This window comes from Acomys minous, assembly GCF_964271855.1.
Source record: "Acomys minous genome assembly, chromosome: 1".
In the NCBI taxonomy this organism is placed as follows: domain Eukaryota; kingdom Metazoa; phylum Chordata; class Mammalia; order Rodentia; family Muridae; genus Acomys; species Acomys minous.
The window spans coordinates 69,354,868-69,372,421 of record NC_140483.1 but is presented as its reverse complement, the minus strand read 5'-3'; the positions used below and the strand labels follow the sequence as shown (position 1 = coordinate 69,372,421).

Here is a 17,554-nt window from a genome sequence, read left to right as displayed (position 1 = left end):
GGCAGAGGAAAAGGCAGGAGGATCTCTGTGAATTCTCAGCCAGCCTGGTCTATAAAGAGAGTTCAGGGCAGCCAGGGCTCTGTGTAACAGAGAAATTCTGTCTTGAAAAACAAAACAACAACAAAAGATGGCTCAGCTGGGGAGGGCACTCAGGGCCCAGTTTGATGACTCAGATCTCTGGGGCCACAGCGGAAGACAGAACAGACTCCCGCAAGCTGTCCTTGAGTTCCACATGCCTATCACGTGTAGGCAAACACACACACAAACACTGACAGACTATCTCAGGCTTACACTTCTTTACTCTTGCCCACGCCCTGCCACTAAACACAGAGTGATCCCGTAGAGATGGGGTTGGAGGCGTAGTCCAGCAGTGAATTCAGTCTTCTCGCTGGACTCTTGTTTCTCCACTGCAGTAGGACAACCCAAACAAACACACTTTAAAGTGCAATTTAGGAGCTGGGGGAGTCCTGGGTCACCATTCTTATGAGTTAGGTCTGAGCTCATGTTTGCGGATTCTCAAGTCTGTTTTCTTTCATCTCCTCCACATTCCATGACCAGGGACTGGGAAACTCAGAGACAGACAGACGCTGGTGTTCTTCCCGTGTTTAAACTGCTAAGAAGATAAAGCTGGAGAGCATGCACATACCGATTCTTGGGTGCTTAATGTAAAACTGAACAGTTTATATCTTAAAAAGAAAACAAATTCCCTCTGCCTTCCTATTTTTAAAGTTTAGTTGGTAAACGTAAGATAGCCTCTAAAAACGCAGAAAGCTGTGTGTCCTTTCACCCCCAGCAGTTGGTTACGGAAGAACAACTGACTCACGTGTCTTAAAAAAAAAAAAAAAAAAAAGATACAATCACAAACATAACAGCCATAACTAACCTAAGAATCACCTAGGAGGCTTCTAAAACATCAACACACACACCCTCACCCCAGGCCCGCCAGCCAAACAGTGTGCACACAGCCCTTCTGAGAATCTGAAGAAAGGCACCACTAAGACTCAGAGGGCAAAGAGCTTAAAGCAAAAAAATGCTAACTATCTTTCAAAACAGCCCCTCCAAGAAATAGCTCTATGAGCAGAGGCATTTTTAACATTTTAAACTATTTTAGAAACCTTTAAAAAACAAACGCTAAGAAAGCAGGATTTGTAATTGAATAAAAAGAGTGTTTAGTCTAGATGCTAACACTCTTCCTGAGCAACTGCTTTCCTTAGCATTTACAGCCCTCATTTCAAAAGAAGACTTAGAGCAGCCATCACAAAATATTTAAGGTATCTTTGTTACAATTATTTAAAATGTCAAATTCATGGCTAATATGTAGTGATCTAAGTTCACTCTTAATTAAAAAAACAACAACAATATATTTATTTACTCTTTTTATTTTGTGCTTTCATCTTGCATATATGTATGTACTCCATGTGTAAGCCTGGTACCTGCGGATGTCAGAAATAGTATAGCTCTTCTATAAGGTGCTTTTCTAAGGTATTTTTGTCATAGCAACATGAAAAGTAATAAAGTGCATACATTGGAGCTAGAGCTATGGCTCAAGTATTAAGTCAGTTTCCTGCTCCCTTAGGACTACATTTCAGTTCCCAGCACCCTTAGAAGGTAACTCCAGTTCCAGTGAATCTGTTGCCCATTTCTGGACTCCAGGGGCCCCAGGCATGTATGTGGTATGCATATATAAATGCAGGTACTCATATACATAAAATGAAATAAATAAATCTTTTAAAAAATGTTTAAGAGCCAGGAAGTGGTGGCACACACCTTTAATCCCAGCTTTTGGGAGGCAGAGATAAGCAGATCTTTGTGAGCTCCATGACCAGCAAGGCTGTAAGAAATCAGAGATCACTGACCTAATGGTACACCTTAAAGTCTAAAAAAAGCAAAAACAAGCAAGCCAAACCTAAACTCAGAAGATGGAACTATATAATACAAACAAGAGCTGAGATTAATGAAATAGTAATCAAAATAATATACAATATTAACATAACACAGATGGCTCTTTGAATAATAATAAGAATAATAAAAAACAAAATAAAAATTAAAAAACTACAAGCAAAGAAATTACAAGAAATACTATAGAAGTCCAGATTATTTCGATGAACCATTATGAAAACTTATAAATTGGGAAAAAAAAGAATAAACTCCTCGGCAGATGACTTACCAAAATTAAACTAAGAGACTTAACAAGAAAAATATTGACGGGCTGGAAAGATGGCTCAGCAGTTATAACTAGTTACAGGGGATCTGATATGCAATGCATACATGCAATACACATGCCTATATTTAAGCAAACCACCTATACATATCAAATAAAAATAAATCTTAAAAACAATAATGAAGATATAATAAAGAAATTCCAAACTAAGTAAAGCCCAAGACCAGACACACTCACTGCTTATTGTTACCTTTAAAGATAACCAACATCAATGTTTTTAAAGTGTTACTACAAATAGAAAGGGAAGGAATGCTTCTGAACTCTCTGCTATAAAGACAGTATTGCCACAATAATAAAACCAGGTAAGGACTCAAAGAAAAAAAGAACCAAAAAATAAAAACAAAACCAAAAAACCATGGGAGAATTTCCTTGATGAGCATGGATGTGCAAAACCTCAGTATCTAACAACACATTGCAGAGATCATACACAGGCTGGGAGATGGCTCAGTAGATAAAAGTGCTTGCTATACAAAACTGAGATTTGAGTTTGAGGCCTGAAACAGAGATAAGAAAACAAACAAAAAACCACCCACCAACCAACCATTGCAGGAGTGTGTATCTGTAATGCTAGCACTTCTTTGGGGGAAATGGGAAGTGGGGACAAGAAAATCTGCTGGAAACTTAAAAAGCCAACTAGCCCTAGGTATGCCTGCCATGCAGCTGCAGAAACAAGAGATGCTACCTCAACAAGGTGGAGGGTAAGAACCAATTCCCCAAATTGTACTCTGAACTCGATACATGCTCCAAATTGTCCCTGTGCGCACGCGTACACACACACATACACACACCATAAAATTTAAAATTCCTATAAAGTGAAAGAAACTATCAGCAGAGTCAAGAGACGGTGCACAGGACAGGAGGGAATCTTGCCAGCTATCCATCTTGAAGAGGATCAGTATCTAGAACAGAGAAGATTTAAATACCTGAGAGAATACAAACTGTACAAGAAATGGGCAAATAGATTGAAAACCCACTTTTCAACTTAAGAAATACAGCTGGCCAATAAACAATTGAAAAGCCAACCTTTTTAGGCACATCAGAAAAAGACATATCAAAGCTACAAGTGAGATCTCTTCTCAGCCCAGTCAGGATTGCTATCAAGAAAACAAAAAGTAACAAGCGCTGAGGACAATGGAGGTGGGGAACAAAGGAACCCTTCTTCTATATTGTTGCGGGAAAGCCATCCAGTGTAGCCACTGTGAAACACTGCAACCTCAGGCTTCCCTAGCAAGGATGCAGACTGCCGCATCTGCTATAGAAAAGCTTAAGCGCTCTATAAACTGTCATCAGTTACCAGATCACCCTGTTCCTTTCTAGGTGCCGACAAGGACTGAAACTTTCTGAAGTACAAAGATATCCACAGCATCATCCATAAGTCAAATAAAACCAAACAAATGTTCATCAATTGCCAAATAAGCAAAATGTGGTATGCTCCTTCCTATTCAGCCACAGGAAGGAATCCAATACTGAACATTTACATATAATAAATATTGAGTTTGAAAATATTTTTGACAAGAAAGGCTTCAAGTAGATGACCACATATATAAAATATTCAAAATAAGCAAATCAATGGGATAGAAACATAGTACTTGTCAGAGTAGTGTCGGAGAGAATTGATGAGGACAGACTGGTAACATATCCAGGTTCCTTTAAGGAACGACGGCGTGACAGCCCCTTGATGAGGAGGCGAGGAGGCATGGTGGCACTCAGAGGAAGGATAGCAGGCTACCAAGAAGAGACTAGATATCCTATGAGCATAATATACAGGGGGAGGTAATCCCCCTCAGTCACAGTCATAGGGGAGGGGAATAAGGGGAAAATGGGAAGGAGGGAGGAATGGGAGGATACAAGGGATGGGATAACAATTGAGATGTAGTATGAATAAATTAATAAAATATTATTTAAAATGACGGCATGTTGTGAGAAAAAAGATACTTGTGCAAATCCGAATGTACGGAAAAACAAATTAGGTAATATAAACTGGCAAATTTTATAGTATGAAAAATGTATCTCGATTTCTCAAAGTGGTCTCATTTTGACATAAAAATGCTATGTCTGTCCTAGCTCAAATCAACGCTTTCCTCAAGCCTGCCTTCTCTCTGCTCTGTAATCATCCCTTGTCAAAATTCATCTCCAGAGTAGACCACTTCAAAGGAGTTCTACATAGCGTTGTGCTACGGTGTATGAGATAAGCAAACACCACAGTTTCATGAGCTCTACCTCCAAATAAAACAGTCCAGGAATAGTGCAGTGCTTTAAATACAGTCAGCATTTGCCCAGGAGAAATGGAGTGACTGACCAGGTAGAGTGAGACCTCCACAATATTTTAGGTTTACAATACCATGAAAGGAATACACATTTAAAAGAAACCATTCTTTTATCTTTTTTCAAACTAATGATACAAGTAGCATTATCTTTTGTGATAAGACAGTGGCAGTGAGTCACAGCTTCCAGTAAAACCCAGGATTGTTTATCATGTGATAAACAACCAAGACCTCTACCAATAACTGCAGTGCACAGCTATGATAGTCACTAGATACATGCTTTTTGAACTTACAGCATTTTCTTTTCTTTTCCTTTTTTCTGAGACAGGTTTCTCTGTGTAGCTCTGGCTGTCCTGGACTCTTTGTAGACCAGGCTGTCCTCGAACTCAGAGAGATCTGCCTGCTTCTGCCTCCTGCGTGCTGGGATTACAGGTGTGCGCCACCACACCTGGTTCTTACAGCATTTTCAATTGACAACAGACTGATTCAGATACACCCCATCTTAAGTTAAGGAATATTGATGGGCATAGCTGTAGATGAGAACTCTGACTATAAATATGGGCAGATGGAAACACTATAATATCCTTCATAGTATAAGACTCAAATTGGATTTAACAGCTGTTGCATGGCATCCACTAAATATTTCTATATAGAAAAACTGTGAACTTAGGCTCTCAAGTCTCACACAGCTCACTAAACAACTCGTTGATTCCAGGACTGAGATGGAAATAGGAGACAAACCCAGAACATTTTCTTGAGCAGAAAGTAACTTAAAGCACAAAGAATGATACATTCCTGTTACATGAACATGAAGGCATTTTGAATCAGCTCCCATTTGGTCAAACTTGGGGAAATGTGAGCATCAAAATAGATGACAGTAACAGCACACTGGATAAAACAGTAATCAATTTATTTATAAATAGCTTGATGGGGAACAGTATCAGAGAACCTGTTAACAATCAACTACATAGGGAAGGAAAATGACAACCAGGGCAGGTAGCACACCCCTGTAATCTCAGCACTTGAGAGCAAGAGGCAGGAGTAGCAACTCAAGGCTAGCTGAGTTACACAGTGAGTTTGGATGTATAATTTTTTTGAGATTTTATTTATTTTAATGATCTATTTTTGTTTTATGTACATTGGTGGTCTGCCTGCTTGAACGAATGTGATAAGTGTCAGATCCTCTGGGAACTGGAGTTACAGACAGTTGTGAGATGCCATGTGGGTGCTGGGAATTGAACCTGGGTCCTTTGGATGAGTAGCCAGTGCTCTTAACCACTGAGCCATCTCTCCAGCCCCGGTTTTATTTATTTTTATGTGTGAGTGTTTGCCTTAATGTATGTTGTGAACCAAATGTGTGCAGCACTCAGAGAGGCTAGAAGCGGGTGTCAGATTCCCTGGGATTGGAGTTAGACATGTAGGGCTAGGAATTGAAGGTGGGTCCTCTGGAAGAGCAGCCAGCCAGTGCTCTCACCTGCTCAGCCATCTCTCCAGCCTCCTACATGGTGACTCACCACCGTCTTTAACTCCAATGCTAAGGGATCATATGTCCTTTTCTGACTTAAGACACACATGTAGAAATCTCCCCCAACACACACACACAAATAAGATAAATATCATTTTTAAAAAACTTTCAAAAAACAAAACAAACAAAAACCAAAAAACAACCAATCTGCTTTAAAAAGACCCAATCCCAATTATTAAAAAATAAGTACTGCAACTATTACTTAACAAAGTTGATGCTTAGCTGAGGATAAGCACTTATCCCTCAACCCTACCATCTACTTTCTTTCAAACGCACATCAGTGAAATTCCAAACAACACTCAGTTTTTTTGTTTCCAACTCTCTGTTTTCTTACCTGAAAAGCAAAAGCAAGTTTTTATAGACATAGATCATAGATGTAGAGATCTGAGAGACATGCTTGTCTACTGACTTTACAAATTAGAATTTAACACCATTTGTTTAAGGGCACACAGAACTCCAGTGCTTGCATTCTTTCTATTGCACAGTGCTTCTAGATACAATTTGTTCCAACCCCATCTTCAAAAACGTTGCTTCTATAATTCAGGTCAGGACCAGATCTTTTTTTAAAAAGTATTTCAGGCGACTGTAAAGCAAGAAGCAACCAAGTATGGTGATACCAAACTATGGTCCTAAGGCTCAGGTGAGACTAGCTTGCCAGCTCTAGGCAGCCCAGGCCGCAGAGGAAGACCCTATTTTAACCAGCGACAAATGAAGCAGGATAAGAAGTATGTCTTTCAGGCCGCAGGAATGACACAAAATAAAGAATGCACTAAGTATATTTCAGCCTTCAAGCACTTAGTGTATCATCTGAAAATTGCCCCTTCTATAGCTGTAAGAGAGCCTCCAAGATACTCACTGCTACTTGGGCTGAATCCATGAATCTCAAACCGAAATAGTCACTTTCAATCAAGTCCAGGTGATACATAATTTGATCAAACAGCTCTTGTCCTTTGGCTTTTTTCTGAAACAGCAAAAAGATGAATAATAAGTGACTTAGCAATGTCATTGTTCTATTTATGATCTTAGGGAGAAAAAGCACTTCTTTTAGTCTTCTGCTCATTTCTAAATTTTCTTTAATGTTTCTTTTCCTCCAATGGGAAGATTCTCAAATACAACCTTGGCAATTTCTTCTTGACGTCCAGTGACTCCAGTTTCATCAACTGTGTTTTTATTTAATTGAACTTTCCCCACCTTATATCTCCACTGAGGCATTTTCAAGCAAGCTATCGTTCTTATTTCACAAGCTGGCCATTTGAGTGTGTCCACAAACACACACAGTGGGAAGGAAGGGATGGATAGTCCTTTCTGGGCATGACAAAAGTGGTTGGTTTCAAACCATATGGTTTAAAAAGAAAACAGAACTGCTAACACACCTAAAATTTTAAAGATCTATTTTTAAGCTGTGTGTGTGGTGGGGTGGGTATGTACATGTGAGTGTGAGTGTGTCTGGAGGCCAGAGCACTGGATCCCTCTGGTGCTGGAGTTACAGTGTGTTGTGAGTGCTGAGAATCCAACTTGGGTTCTTCATAACAGTACACACTCTTAACCATCGAGCCATCTCTCTGGCACCACTGTCGACGAACCGATGAACTTAAAAAGTAACAAACAATTCTGCTCATTTTGCTAAGTGCCATCATCAAAATAGGAAGACAAAATAGTTAACTCTTTTTTTAAAATTTCTTATTAATTTATTAACTCTTCTTTTTGTTTGTTTGTTGTTTTTGAGACAGAGTTTCTCTGTGTAGCCTTGGCTATCCTGGACTCACTTTGTAGACCAGGCTGGCCTAGAACTCACAGACTTCCGCTTCCATCTGCCTCTCAGAGTTTTAGCATTACACGTGTGCTCCACCACGCCCAGCTAATATTGAAGTCTTCATCCCCTCCCTACCTCTCAATGTACCTAAGTGCCCAACTTCCATTACATTAATTCTAAGATACCTTTCTAGATTTAATTTCATATTCTATCAACATTCTGTATGTATTTCCAAAATAAACAAACAAAACAACAAATACGGCATTTTAAAAATGGCATGGCATTCGACCTCCTCCTGTCTAAGCATCATTCCCAGCCTTCTGAAATATGGTAGCTGTGCTCTATGGGAGAGAGTGGGTTTCTGCAAGAGGGACACAGAAGCGCCCTTTCAAGGTTATGTATTTTACTTTCTTTGATAAGAAACCAATATAAAACAAATCTCTATATCTAAAAGAGAAATTCTTTTTGTTTTTGGAGATAGGGTTTCTTCTGTAGCCCTGGCTGTCCTAGACTCACTTTGTAGACCAGGATGGACTTGAACTCACATCAATCCATCTGCCTCTGAAGTACACCACCATGCCTGGTTTAAAAGAGAATTTTTTAGATCAATCTGGCTGGGAATAGCATAAATATTCTTTTTTTCTTTTTGAGACAGGGTTTCTCTGTGTAGCCTTACCTATCCTAGACTCGATTTGTAGACCAGGCTGGCCTTGAACTCACAGTGATCCACCTGCCTCTGCCTCCCAAGTGCTAGGATTAAAGGCATGCGCCACCAGGCCCAGCCCGCATAGATATTCTAAAACCTTTCATTCATAATAATATGTCAGAGTAACTACAAGTTCCTTAGCCGAGAACACTAGGTTAAACAGAACAAATGGGACACACGTGTTATTTTTACAATAGAAGAACTGACTGCAGCTTGTCAGCTCTGTCAACAGCTCCAGGAGTTTTGTTTCAATTTGAGCCTGAAAGAATAAACGCAGCTCTGCCAGCCCAGTGAAAACAAAATAAATACAGGAGGGAGGTCACGACAGTATTTGGTGGCATGGATGGTGGGGGAGTGGGGGAAAGCTGCTGTGAACCTTTTACACAAGCAGATTTTTGATTCTTTTGAATACATGTTGAAAAGTGGAAACACTTACTTACAAGTAACACTGCTCTATCTTTTGAGTAGCTACAGGACTGTTTCCAAAGCAGCCATTTTCATTGGCCACTCTCAGTGTTAGAGAACTCTGGTTTCTCCACATTCACCAATGCTCACTATTATTACTTTTGAGCCTTCTTACTTGAGTGTGAAGAAGTATTGTGTTGTGGTTTGTTTTTGGTTTTCCATGCTGGGACTTAAAGTCAGGGCCTCACACATGCAGGCATACACTTGGCCACTAAACTACGACCCACCCGACTCTGAATTCTCATATATTTGCTCTCATCTATTTTGTATGTCCTCTAACTAAACAATTTCTACTTAGATCTTTTGCTTATTTTTAAATTGAGTTGTCTTTTTATTGGTTTGTAACAGTTTTTTTTATTTTAAAAAGATTTATTTATTTATTATTATGTATACAGTGCTCTGCTTGCATGTACTCCTGCAAGCCAGAAGAGGATGCCATATCCCATTACAGATGGTTGTGAGCCACCATGTGGTTGCTGGGAATTGAACTCAGGACCTTTGGAAGAGCAGGCGGTGCTCTTAACCACTGAGCCATCTCTCCAGCCCCGCAACAGTTCTTTATATAGTCTAGATATAAATTTTTTATCAGATATATAATTTTGAAGTATTTTCTATTACTATGTTGTACAGTCTTTAACCTTTTTTGTTTGTGGGGTTTTTTTTGTTTTTTTGTTTTTTTTTTGACACAGGGTTTCTCTGTGTAGCCTTGGCTATCCTGGACTTGCATTGTAGACCAGTTTGACCTTGGACTCACTGAGCTCTCTCTGCCTCTGCCTCCTTGAATGCTGGTATTAGAGGCATGGGTCACCATGTCTGGCTTCAGTCTTTTACCTTTCTAAGTGGTACCCTCTGAAGGGCACACAGTTTTAATTCTGATTAAGTCCAATCTGTCTGGTTTTTCTTTTTTCGTTACTCATTATATCCTACATATTCTCCAAAAGATTTTACAGTTTTAGTTCTTATGTTTATGTCTTTGATTTATTTTAATTTTTATATGTAGTATGAGGAAAGGGTTCAACTTTATTCTTTTGTGTGTAGGTATCACCATTTATTAGGGGAAAAAACCTATTCTTTTGAATAGTCTTGGTACCCCTGTGATGAGTCAACTAATCACAAATGGAGGCAAAACACTCAAACATCAAAAACAAATAAATCTGAAACTTTTTAAAAATGGTTTTTGTTCCAAGAGGTCAAATCTGAAACTGTGGCTGTGTCACTGCAGTTGTTTTCTAACATGTCTAGAACCTGACCAAGGCATCGCCATGTTACACAGTCGCTAAAGACTTCCTGCCCTCCTGGTCCTAGAGCCGATTACCTTTCTCCTCCACCCCAGACTACCCTTTAAAAAGGCTTCTTCTTAAACCCTCTCAGTATCAGCCCACCATCAACAACTCTGAGACTTCAAATAGTAGCTAAGAGAAATTTTTCCAGGCTCTCACACAGCAATCTCATGCTTTTCACTACATAGCTAATACTATTTTAATGGGCTAATACACAAAACTCTTCAAGATTCTGATCAGATAAAGCTAAATATTTAGACTCCCCTTGCTAAGGATCTCATGTTGGAATAGCTCACGAGCCCTCAACAAGCCCTTACAGGAAGAAAACTGAGATGCCTTGAAGTTTACAGAATCAAAAACTCTAAAAATGTGCAGTGCAATACACGTGTGGACAACACACACCCAACAAGGACTTGCAAACACTTCTAGAGAGCTGGGTGTGGTAGGCGGCTGAGGCAGGAGTTTCTTGAAAGCCTGGGATGCAAACTGAGATCTTGCCTCTATACAAACAAACATACAAATAAAATTAATTAATTAAAACCAACAACAAGAAGAAAACCTGAACCTGAGCAAACCAGGCAATCAATTCTTCAGTTTAAATTTCTGCATTTGAGGCCTTTTAGAATTTATTCAACTACATACCAAAGCCACATAGAGCTATCAATTTTCAAACAGACTTTTTTCAAACTGAATTTTAGTAAAATGTTTATAGGGACGGACAGCACACACAAAGAAATGGCCAATGACACATGTCAAAATCACATGATTTGTAGTTTTGTGCACTCTTTGAAACAGAAAAAAGGCACATGAGCTTTGGTATCTGTGAACAGTTCTGAAACTCAATCCTGGCATGGCAGCACACACACCTATACTCCCACACTGGGCAGCTGAGGCAGAATGACCACAAATACAAGACAACTTGAGCTGCAGTGTGAGCCTGTCTATAAACACGGAAGTGTGTACGTGCAGACATGAACAGAGTTAATTCACACCAACAGCTGCCCTATCATTCGCTGTGTCCTGCAACTGGCATTAATTCCAGGTCCTGTTGGCCTACACTTAGCAGTCCATGTTTGTGAATGCTCCAGTGCCTGACTCATACTCACCCTATCTCACCTAACCCCTAGGAAGCACAGACAGTAGTGATCTCACACACAACTGGCAGATGAGGAAGGCCTACTTACCGGAAGGTCCACACTGACATCTGTCCCATCCAGAAGGGACACCCTGCACGTGATAATGGACTTGGCATCTCCAGCTGCAGGAATGTGTGTGGCAGCACGCTGTGCCTCTCGCAGTCGCTCCTTTTCAGCATGCTTGCGCATAGACCGGCGACCAAGTGTTCTTCGCAGGAAGCTCAGCATTTCTGCCATTACAAAACCAGTGGTGAGTGACAGCAAGGAAAGGCCCAACAACTCGTAGTCAAATTAATGGTGGTATTTAGTAAAGGCCTATAGATGTTAAGTGGAGAAACCTGAAACATGTTACTTTGATACATATTTCAAGATATTGTACATGATATATTCAATTTTCATTTCTTAGTCTGTAAAGCTAGATTTTAACATACATTTTAAAACACATGTCAAGATAAAGCACTGCTTGTAACGTTTTGAACTTGCAGTCTTACTGTACAAAGAGCTGACAGCAATCATCCCTGACGTTCATCAGTGGTTTGGATCAGTAAGTGGTACCTAAGGAAGCTGAATATCCCTCCCCAGACATTACACAACAGTGCCAGACACCACTGAGGCCCACTCTGAGTTTTGTTTTTCTAAACTGAACATTCAAAATATAAATAACTACCTACTTCAGCAAATATAACTTTAAACTAAGCTTTACTGGTTAATGTTCTACTAAGAACATTAAAGGTAATAGTCAAAATAGCTACTAGTTATTTCAAATACTGTAATTATAAGTGAAAGCATTAAATACAAGAATGGAAACACATAGAATGCGAATGCCATATACACCCAGTTCCTTCATAAACTAGTGTCTTTAGTTTTATAGCTAAGAGACACTGAGAAAAGTAAACATTAACTATTTACACATAAAGACAATTATTAATTCCAGGGGGAAAGTGTAGAAAAGGAAAATCAGCCACACCATTCAAAGGGGCTCCCTCCACAGCAAACAGCTTAGATTCTCAGGATTCTGCAACAGCTCTGCAGCACCCACCGGCAGACACTGGCCGCGGTGTGGAGAGCTGTTCTGTCACCACAGGGCAGTTCATCAGACAGCTCAGAGCCCATTAAAGCAGCAGCCTGGGAGAGGAGGCAGCACAAGTCCAGGCAGTGCTGTTTTCTTTTTTAAACCTCCAAACTAAATGACCATTTCAACTAGATGTGGCTATCGATCTGCCATGAATTGAAGACTACCAAATATATTTTATAACAATACCTTACAATGTGCACTACAGATTTTAACCCAAGGAAATAACTAAAATTTGGGATGGCTCTCTCCGGATGGGTGGTTTTTAAATAGGCCCTCAGTCTCCTCTCCCTGTGGACTCCGGCCTTCTAATGCTCTATTTTAATTAACTTCTACTTCTTCCTTTTAGCTCAGCTCCATCATAGCCACAGAAAAACATGCTGATATGTGTTAGTCATCATGATCACACTTCCACTGAATCCTTTATTATAATCAGATGATTACTCTTTACTGTAAGCAACTCAAGACCATAATCTTTATTTTCCTTGTTTTTTGTATGCCTAACTTCTTTTATCACAGAAGTCTTTTAAAAATATTCAAAATGCACTATAATTTTATATTTCCTAAGATACTATCAAACTGCTTTTTCGACTTTCATGTTATCCTGTGAAAATCCACTAATGTAAATTATCTAATTAAAGAAAAGTATCTTTTGGATTACTGATATTTTGAACAATAATAAAACCCAATATTATAAAGAACAGCAAGTTCTTTTCACAGAAGCATGACAGCATTAAATAAAATATAGGTTTCGAGCATAAAAACCAAGAAAGTACTTGAATGACATAGAATAATAGGGTAAAGGACTTCTAAACAATTTCTAAAAAGACATCTTAAAGGATAAAATTGTAGTTTAACAAAGTTATTACAATCTCTACAGAGACACAGCTTGGTGGCACAGTCCTGGCCGACTATACACATGGCCCTACGTTAGATGCCCAGAATGCAAAAACAAATTAGGTAGATAAATAACTCACAGAAGAAAATGGGGCCCATGAAAAAGGATATCCCGAATGAAACTAATAAGGAAGCCTCATAAATAATTCTAGCATTTGGAAGGCCAAATCAGGAGAGTTCTGAGTTCTAGACTAACCTTGTCTATCTGTATACTTGCCAATTCCAGGCTAGCCTGAGCTACAGGTGGAGAGCCTGTCTCAAAACAAAACAAAACAACAACACACAAAAAAGATAGCTAGTAAGACAGCTGAGTGAGTAAAGGTCCTTGATGCAAAACCGGACATGTAAACTTGATTCCCAAAACTCACATAAAAGTGGGAGGGAACCAACTCCGGAATTGGCGTGCATGTGTTATCCACCCCCACTCCGTGGTTAAAACAAAGAATTCAATAGCAGTAAGAAAATCTAAACTAAAAAATAAGATAGAAACCAAGCATCACGGCAGCACACACTGAAATCCCAGCACTGGGGAGCTGGAAGCAGGAAAATCAAGATCACCCCTGGCCACATAGCAAGTTCTAGGCCAAGCCAGGCAACATGAGACACTATCACAAACAAACAAACAAACAAACAAACAAACCAAAAAAGTAAAACAAGAAGATAGACGTGGGATGCACCTAACAGGTTCAAAGGTTGAATTAGACCTCTAGCACTGCGCAAAGTCCAGAAAAGTGGCCTGTCCCTGCATGCCTGTAGTCTCTAGTGCTTGAAAGGCTGATGGTGGCCAGAGAACCCGTTCTTGTGGGTTGTCACTGACATCCACATACACACATATGTGCTCAAACAGACACATAAATCAGTGTGTGTGTGTGTGTGTGTGTGTGTGTGTGTGTGTGTATGTGTACATACAGTTCCAGGCCAGCCAAGGCTACATAGTGATACCTTGTCTTAAACAAACCAAACCTGTGAAAATTAATAGAAAAATAGGTGAAAAATCAAATTAATAGAAAATTGAGAATAATATTCCACTTTGAGATATAATCTATACCCATCCATACGCACGTAAATAGAAACCACAAAATGCAGATGATTTAAGGAAGGCTCTCTCTGTAGAAAGTTAATCCAGGTATCATAAGAATATGTATTGCTTAAGTTTTTAAATATTTAAACAAAGATTGAGGGTTAGAAAAAAAATTTTTTAAAGTGTGCCCATATCTCTGTTCCCTCATGCCATCTGCCCTCAATCCTGCTCTCAGTGCAGTAGCTGAAGGATCAGTGGTTATTGGCCTCCACAAATCTGATTGCCTTTTAAATCTTTAACAGCCCAGGCTCCTCCTCCTGGGCCTCCAGCAGCTTGCTCTCTCTGCTCTAGTGCTTTGCTGGGCTGAAATGTCCTTCTAGTTCCAGAACTTTCTTCATGAGTGGTTCCTGGGATAATCTCTGTCCACTCCATCTCCAATTCTGCCCCTCGTCAGACAGTCAGCTTTATATTTACACATGAAATGCTATTTCCTCAGAAAAGCACTCTCAGATCCTGAGACTAGATGACCTTGTTAGTTTGCAGGCTTTTCTTTATAACATTGAAACAAACTGTAATTAAATGTTTAATTGACTTTTTTTTTTTTTTACTGGCTAGCCTCCTCTGCCACCCCTAGTCCAACAAAGACAGGGACCTAGCCTGACTTGTTTACCGTGATGGATGATCAAACTTCTCTCATGGCAAGGTTGCCATGATACAACATACTAGACAATCAATAAAAAACTAACCCGATAGAATAAAGGATACATTTGAAAATGGCACTATATAAAGGAGCAAATCCTAAAAGATTTGAAAAGAAATTCAGCCCGTGGAAGGCAGAAGCACAATTCTAGGTTCCAAGCCAATCTGGGACTACAGATGTAGTAAATTCCAAGATAGCGGTGGGCTGCACAGAGAGACACTGTCTCTAAAACCAACTAAAAATAGAGGGTTGGGAGTTACGAGTTTTCTAACAAATATATTTTCTGAGTTTTCAACAATGAATACGTTTCCTTTTCAACCAATAGCTGCTTTGCCCTCGGCTCCCACCCCAAATCCATCCATTACTGAAGGACAACTGCACTTCCTCCTCATTCGGCTCTTCTTGTTGCACTGCTGGGGATTGAACCCTGGGCATCCAACATGATATACATGCATTACCACTAAGGGGCATCTCGGGCCAAGCCATTGATTTTTTTTTTTTAAAAGAAAACTATAGAAATTGTCCCAAAGTTATCAGTATCTTTCACCCCAGCTACTCCCGCAAAAGAAAATGTAACTGAAAAACTAATCGCAGAAAAATTACGCACATCGCTTCCCAAACAAGCTGTCCTACCAAAACAAAAAGACATGTTTGATGATTTAGTTCAGCTCGGCGCACCCCAGATTTCAGGTCGTGTTCCCAGTATCGAGAGAAAAGAAGGGGAAAAAAAAAAGATGGAGTGGGTTTGGGGGAGAAAAAGAACGATCCTGAAGTGTTCAGAGAGACACATACATGCAACGCACTGCCATACGTGCTGCTCAGCCTCAGCTTATGCTGCAACTGGGGTTAGCGCAGTTGTAAATTACATTAAGAATTTATTGGTGGGCTTGTATCTGATTCTTAAGAATTAAACACTACTAGTAATTTTAAACTATTGCCATAAACTTCGGGGACGGGAGTCTTCTCGCTCTTAAAAGCAGAAGCCAAGAGACTCCACTAACCACTGAGACGGACATAATATAATTATCTTCCACCCACCGGAGGACCCAGCATTACCCGACGCGCGCCACGCGTGGGGGCGGGGAGCGCCCTCGGCCTTGGCGGTTCCTTGCAACGCACCTGCCTCACAGGATTCCCAAGTTTCACCGGGACGCGAGCTCGCTCGCTGGTCCTGCCCGGTGCCCGTCTGCCCACGGTCCTGACGGGCTGACACGGGAGGAGACCTCGCCCTAACCCCTCGGCTACACGGAGGTCAGGCGTGACCTGAGTTTCTCCCACGACGCGCGGGACCCCAGCAACGCGCCCGGCGCTCGGCGGCCACCGCGCGGTATCGCCCGAAACTCAGCGCCCAGCCCCATTGGCCGCCGCCGCCACTCCCCTCCCAGCCCGCGGCGTCGCCCGGGGAGCCCGGCCGCCCCGAGCGCCTCGCTCCCTCAGCAGAGCGAACTGGACACCCGGGGCCACTCTCTTACCTGTACCGGGGGCGGGGGAGCGGCGCGGGGAAGACCGTGTACCGTCGGAGACCACGGCGACTGGCGCGCGCGGCCGTTGGGGCGAAACGCCTAATCGAAGAGTCCGAGAGCAGAACAGATCTCCTGAGACTCCAAGAAATGGCGGCGCCAGGCGTGAGCCCACCCTGCGTTAATCCCCGGAGGACCCCGGCCGCCCGCGGGCACGCCCCTTAAAGCCCCATCCAAGCTCCGCCCACGGAGGGCGGGGTGCCCCGCTCTTAAAGGGGCAACGGCGCCGCCCCGGAAATCAGCCTCCTGGGATTGAATTTAAGCTGGCAATGCCAGGTGGGGCCTATGGGGAATAAGAAACTGGATATTCTTATAAACTGGGTATTCATATAAGACTAGTCGGTGGGGACGTACGCCTTTAACCCCGGCACTCGGGAGACAGAAGCAGGCATATCTTTGTGAGTTCGAGGCCAGTGTGGTCTACAGAATGAGTTCCTGGACAGCCAGAGCTAAAATAGAGAAACCTAGTCTGGTGGATGAGAGATAGGGAGAGACAAAACCAAACAAAAAATCTGGAGGTACCTGTTGTATTTGTCCAACACTTATTCCTATCCCGAAGGCATGTGTATGAAAACTGATTCATTTGTTCATTAATTAAAAATAAGTAACACAACAAAGGGGGCAGCTGGCATGGTGGTGCATGTTTAATCCCAGCACTTGGAAAGCAGAATCAGGAGAATAATCCGGTGTTCTAGGCCAGCCTGGTCTACTTGATGAGTGCCAGGCCAGCCCGGCCTACATAGTGAAACTCTATTTTAAAAATAAAACATACCCGGCGTGGTAGCCCACACCTTTAATCCTAGCACTCTGGAGGCAGAGGCAGGAAGGTGGATCAATGTGAGTTCCAGGCCATCCTGGTCTACAAGTGAGTCCAGGACAGCCAGGGCTACACAGAGAAACCTTGTCTCAAAAAACAAAAACAAACACACACACACAAAAAGAAAAACAAATTACATTTAGTTTTTTGTATGTGTGGGTAAGGAGGGGTGCATAT

The 17,554-nt window shown here is 41.2% G+C and overlaps 1 protein-coding gene across 5 annotated transcripts in view; it reads right to left on the bottom strand.

Annotated features, from left to right (window-relative positions):
- Positions 1-17,260, bottom strand: part of EPB41L5 (erythrocyte membrane protein band 4.1 like 5) — a 96,671-nt gene extending 79,411 nt beyond the window's left edge. The window contains exons 1-3 of one of the 5 annotated variants that reach the window (XM_084774721.1): positions 16,513-17,260; positions 11,399-11,580; positions 6,867-6,971 (exon numbers count right to left, since the gene is read on the bottom strand). In XM_084774721.1, the coding sequence (XP_084630847.1) occupies positions 6,867-6,971; positions 11,399-11,578 (285 nt within the window). In that variant the 5' untranslated portion in view covers positions 11,579-11,580; positions 16,513-17,260. Of the gene's footprint in view, positions 1-6,866; positions 6,972-11,398; positions 11,581-16,078; positions 16,121-16,159; positions 16,493-16,512 lie in introns of those variants that run through there. The other 4 variants (XM_084774725.1, XM_084774722.1, XM_084774723.1 and 1 more) reach the window with 4 other exon arrangements.
- Between the last annotated feature and the right edge of the window lie 294 nt (positions 17,261-17,554).